This window comes from Sinocyclocheilus rhinocerous, unplaced genomic scaffold (genome assembly GCF_001515625.1).
Source record: "Sinocyclocheilus rhinocerous isolate Xijiao unplaced genomic scaffold, SAMN03320098_v1.1 scaffold148, whole genome shotgun sequence".
NCBI classification, from domain to species: Eukaryota; Metazoa; Chordata; class Actinopteri; order Cypriniformes; family Cyprinidae; genus Sinocyclocheilus; species Sinocyclocheilus rhinocerous.
Genome location: NW_015653472.1, coordinates 2,238,123 through 2,243,868, shown reverse-complemented (window position 1 = coordinate 2,243,868; position 5,746 = coordinate 2,238,123). Strand labels below are relative to the sequence as shown.

Here is a 5,746-nt window from a genome sequence, read left to right as displayed (position 1 = left end):
AAGATATTTTGTACATTTCCTACTGTAAATATATCAAAACTTAATTTTTGATTAGTAATATGCATTGCTAAGAACTTAATTTGAACAACTTTAAAGGTAATTTTCTCAATATTTTGATTTTTTTGCACCCTCAGATTCCAGATAGTTGTATCTCGACCAAATATTATCCTATTCTAACAAACCGTACATCAATGGAAAGATTATTTATTCAGCTTTCAGGTGATGTATAAATCTCAATTGACCCTTATGACTGGTTTTGTGGTCCAGGATCACATATGTGTGTGTGTGTGTGTGTGTGTGTATATATATATATATATATATAAATCATATTATATAATTAATGCATCGGCCAAATCATGCAATTATCAGCTTATATATGCAGCATATGAGGAAATGATAATACACCCAAATCATTGACTGTTATAATCTAATGCTTATTGCTGCTGTAGATTGGTCTATGGACGTGGTCGAGCTGTGCAAGAAGTATGGTAAAGATGGAGTTGTGGGAATAGACCTAGCAGGAGATGAATCCATGGACTGTGTGTCGTACCCAGGACACAAGAGAGCATTTGAGGTAAGAAACCACACATACTCCATATGAGCTGCAATTTTCTCACTGGATCATCTAGTGAGAGATTAAGCTCATCTTTATTAGGTCTGTTACGAAACTGCCTGCACAGGATTCTCAGAATTTGACAGAACATACATGATGATCGTATGTCTTGTTATCAACATATCATTTTGTCAACATCTTCTTTTTCCTTGAGTTCCCTTCCTAGCAAAAATGAATCACTTTGCCTATTTGAAGTGCTTTACATGTACAAGTCTAACATCACTGTAAAACTTTGATTAGTTGATGTATTTAAAACTTTAGGAGATTTAATTGTACTTTGTTGGCTTGGAAACTCTTATATAATCCATAATTTAGATAACACAGACAGAGACATCTGTTTAGACCATTCGCATGCTAGGAGCCACAGCTGAGATGTTCGGGAAACAAAACAAGTTCCTTATCATCCCGTGATCTAAACTGAAGCTTACAAACACTGTTTGAAAGCAATATCTTTTGTTTAATGAGGCAAGAATAATAGAGTACATACTACAGATGCTGTCATGCTGCTTGGTGCTTTTATCCCATCTGCAGAAAAACAGATATTGCTGGCAGTGTTCTGTGAGTACACAGTTTTGTTTTTGACAGGAAGCAGTCAGAAGTGAGGTGCACAGAACAGTGCATGCTGGAGAAGTGGGCCATGCCGGTGTGGTGAAGGAGGTACGAGTTTCCTCTTTTGCTCAGCATTTATTATAAAGTATTCAGCAAGAATACAATAACCACTCAAAATGTGCTTCTCACAAAAACATAACGATTCGCCATCTATCTGTTGTACAGATGGAAAATTGTGTAACAGTGCTGAGGCTGTTCTTAACTATCAGCTTTAGAGTTATTCTGTGAGGAAGTTCTGTCTGGGAAGTACATTTCCTTCCCAAGTACTAAATCAAAAAAGACAGATATTTCAGAAAACACCACAACCGCTCAGCTCAGTTTTCAAAATGTCAATACACAAGAAAACACCCTCGGATCTGAAACTATGTGCCAACTCTTCCCATAATGTGCGTTCCCTTTGCAGGCTGTGGAAGTTCTGAAAGCAGAACGCATTGGCCATGGATACCACACGCTTGAAGATCAAGCTCTGTATAAACAACTGCTCCAACAAAACATGCATTTTGAGGTAAGACTAGATGGCAGCTTCCTGACAGTTACAGAAATCACTTTGAGATACACACCCACATACATTTACATCATTAGTCTGATAAAAATGCCATTATCGTGCATAACTTTACAATGCGTCATGTATATCTGCATGTTGCACCAAGACTGCATTCTCGGTCAAAGTGCTCACATACAGTAACAACCCAATATTAGGGTCAGTAAAAAATTAGCATCTGCAAACAATGATTAAGCTTTTATCAGAACTAATTTCAATTATCGGAGCCATTTTTTAATGGCTTTTAACCAACTTTTATCCCAAGATGTTATTTAGACGATGAATGAAGATTTAAAAAATTATTAAAATAGTAAGTAAAATATTAACTGTTTTCAATATTGACACACACACACACACACACATTTACATACATTATCTTTAAAAATGTTTGTCACAGATAACCAGACCTTATTGCATACATTATGAGTGCTTACTTTACTGATATCTTTCTTATGTAACAGCTCATTAAGTTCATTAAGTGTGTGCTCCATGACCTGAACTAGGTGTGTGTCAGAATGAGAGACAAAATTTGTTGAGCCAGAAACAAGACTAAGAAACAGGATTTTATCAAATGTAATCTCATACTGCCCTCTAGTGGACAGTATTTAAATATCTGTTTATAAATGGTGTCACCGGACAGTCTCTCAGTGTACTAATATTTAGATTTTTGTTACCAGAATATTTATGAGATGTTTAAAGATGGATATTAATCTACACGATGTTTCAGTGTCATTGTGATCCTGATGGTGTGTGTGTCTTGTGTTTCTCTAGATGTGTCCTATCTCTAGCAGATTGACAGGAGCCTGTGACCCAGACTTCACCAAACATCCTCTCATCACGTGAGAATAGGGTTATTTACTCTAATGTTTACTTTTTTAATGCATGTTCCTGGTCCTATTGTGAACAATTTGTTGGTGCATGTTATTCCACTTTTTCATTAACAACAGTTAGGCTATTAGATAATGTTAACAAATTGCCAAATAGCTATTTTAGCACTGCTTTAGCAGACTCCCATTCTGACTCCATTTCTGTTGCATTTCACCATCTAATGCATTAGGAACGGTTGTGTGCCTATCATGTTTCACTCAGAAATATGGTACATTACAGAATTAAACTGGACAATTCACGCAGGGCTTTTGATACTGCACATAACCCCGGGTTATCATTCGTCTAAAGCCTGCTTTTTAACCCCTAAAGGAACGTTTCACATTTGTTAATTAGAAGTGGGCTTAGCACCACTTTTTACCCGTGGTTATGAAACCCTACTGCAGAGTATGGTTAGTGGCTCTTTTGCGGTGCCAAACTTGTGCAATGTGAAACAATGTTGTGTTATAGTGGTATAACTAGATGCTTAGCAACATACACCCAATCGCATGCGTCATATTCGTGTGCTTTGGACAGTCAACCAAATGTGACCACGGTAGTTTCAGCGTTTGAGGGGAAAAAAGTCAAATGTTGACGGAAAACACATGAATTGGAGTAAATTGGATTCTTAACTTTATAGTCTAAAAAGTCCATTCAGGAAAACAAAGCAATATATAATACGAGGATGCGCAGTGACACTCAAAACAATGCAAATAAGAACTGGTTTTGGGAATGTACAGTTTGAAACGTAAGTTTATGAATACCCAGGATTAATGGGTAACCTTGGGTAAATTACAAGCAGCAGTGCTGTTTCTGGCCATTTTGGTAGTATAGGTGGCAAAGAGGGCTGAAATCACGTGGAAAGTTAAAGAATATAACCTAGGATTCCGTTTACCCGGGGTTTAAAATGATCCAGAGTTAACTAGTTCAAGTTTGAAAAATCTGGTTGTGTGTTTCAGATTCATGAAGGACAAAGCTAACTACTCCTTAAACACAGATGACCCTACCATCTTTGACTCCACCTTGAACTCGGACTATCAGGTGGTGCAGAAATACATGGACTTCACTGAAGAGGAATTCAAGAGACTGGTGAGACACAATTTGCCAAAACAGGCTCTCGAATGAACTCTGATATGACCATATCATGGCAAAAAAGTGACTTGAATTATACTGTCTGCTTCTGTTTTCACAGAATATAAATGCAGCTAAGTCCTGCTTTCTTCCCGCGGAGGAGAAAGAGGAGCTTCTTGAACAACTCTCTAAGGCCTATGGCATGCTGAAAAGCACAGGCTTTTGAGCTCAGCACTGTTATAAACAAGTATGCAGCGAGCAGAGCCTTTCAGGACATTTGCCTTTTCCTGATTCCTTGAAACTGGAGAACTCATAAACGCGTTTCTCAGCAAAATATTTACACAAAAATAATAAATACCATACATAAAAATCTCCAACAAAGATTCAACTTTAGAAGTTAACATGCCATTCATCAAAATACGTGTTACAAATGTATTTTATATTTCATTAACCGCTGTTCCAGCATACTGGGTTTGACCAAATGCTGTTGCCTTTCATCTACATCAACATTTTTACAAGTATTGTAATATCTGTAGCCTAAACATTTACTATAATTTTTATTTTTTTATTTAAGTCACTATACTTTATGCTCTTCACAGTATACGCACAGAATATGACCATAATGTAATAAAGAAAAAAAGTCTTTATATGAAGCATGTTAAGCTGTATAACATGTGAATGGTGCTATGAGAATGAAATTAAATAGTAGCTCAGCTGTATTCTACAATTTTACAATGGAAATAATGTATAAATCCAAAACATTAAACCAGAATATGATCTTGTGTCTGGTGTTCATCTAATGTATATTTTATATGCAATATACAAACCTTTGGGTAACAGTTGTCTATTGATATTAAAGTTGTTATTAGATGTTTGATGATGAAATGATGTGCAAAACCCCTTTAAATTTGGTCGTTCTTTGGTTCTAACACCAGAGGGCATTTACCAAAAGACTATTCATGTAACTCAGTTATGGAGTTAATCAGCCTAGTGAAAAATCATTGTCAGGTTTTACATTTTGTGTTGTATAATGTGAACTGCATAGGAAAACATACGGACTATAAATGTGGGAAGGAAGGGCCTGAGAGTCATTGTATAAACTATGACAAAGTCATTGTATAAACTATCAATACAAATAATTTTGCATCTGAATGGTTGTTTGGTTCTTGGCACCAGAGGGCATTTACCAAAAGACTATTCATGTAACTCAGTTATGGAGTTAATCAGCCTAGTGAAAAATCATTGTCAGGTTTTACATTTTGTGTTGTATAATGTGAACTGCATAGGAAAACATACGGACTATAAATGTGGGAAGGAAGGGCCTGAGAGCTTTGTCACTGTATAAACTATCAATACAAATAATTTTGCATCTGAATGGTTGTGTGGTTCTTGGCCTGTTTATGAAGAGGACGCAGTGTCTCGTTCCCTACTCAGGGAACCATGGTTACATAAGTAACCTGAGACGTTTTTAATGTTTTAATTAATAGGGTCTAAATCGGTCAGTCGTGGCACTCTGCGCGACCTGATGTACAAATTTTCGGTTATAGCTGAAAATACATACATACAAACGCAACTGGCGCCACCTTGCGTTTCAATTATTAAGTGTCGTTAAAAAAAAAAGAACGCATTCCATTCCGCTGCTTCTCACTATTTCAATGCAAGCATGCGCTACCTAGACATACATCTTTGCCCGTTCCGTTCTCTGACTTTTGCAGCATCTCCTGCATAACATTGCGTTCTAAAACGCAGCGCTCAAGGTAAAATGAGCTCACGTTTAAAAAACAAACAAACTTGCGTTTGTTAATCTTCCAAGTGCATTTTTACTCAGATGTAAAATTATCCTTTCAGCTATTCAACATTTCATTTTCTTGTCCGCATATTTATTTGGGGAGTATAATGATGTAATGATTGAACATTATCCCTTACTTGTATCATAATTTTCCTAAATTTGAGAAATGGAAAGCCAATGCAAATATACTTTATTCAAATACATCCACACCCAACTTGAAAATAAATAAATAAGAAACTGAAAGCAATAATGTCATTCC

General features: G+C 36.3%; 1 protein-coding gene across 2 annotated transcripts in view; it reads left to right on the top strand.

Moving 5' to 3' along the window:
- LOC107716171 (adenosine deaminase-like) overlaps window positions 1–4,774 on the top strand; it is a 22,392-nt gene extending 17,618 nt beyond the window's left edge. For both annotated transcript variants that reach the window (XM_016522537.1, XM_016522538.1), the window contains 6 exons: window positions 450–574; window positions 1,199–1,270; window positions 1,626–1,727; window positions 2,535–2,602; window positions 3,587–3,716; window positions 3,820–4,774. In XM_016522537.1, coding sequence (XP_016378023.1) covers window positions 450–574; window positions 1,199–1,270; window positions 1,626–1,727; window positions 2,535–2,602; window positions 3,587–3,716; window positions 3,820–3,924 — 602 coding nt within the window. In that variant the 3' untranslated portion in view covers window positions 3,925–4,774. The remainder of the gene's footprint in view (window positions 1–449; window positions 575–1,198; window positions 1,271–1,625; window positions 1,728–2,534; window positions 2,603–3,586; window positions 3,717–3,819) is intronic.
- The last annotated feature ends 972 nt before the right edge of the window (window positions 4,775–5,746 follow it).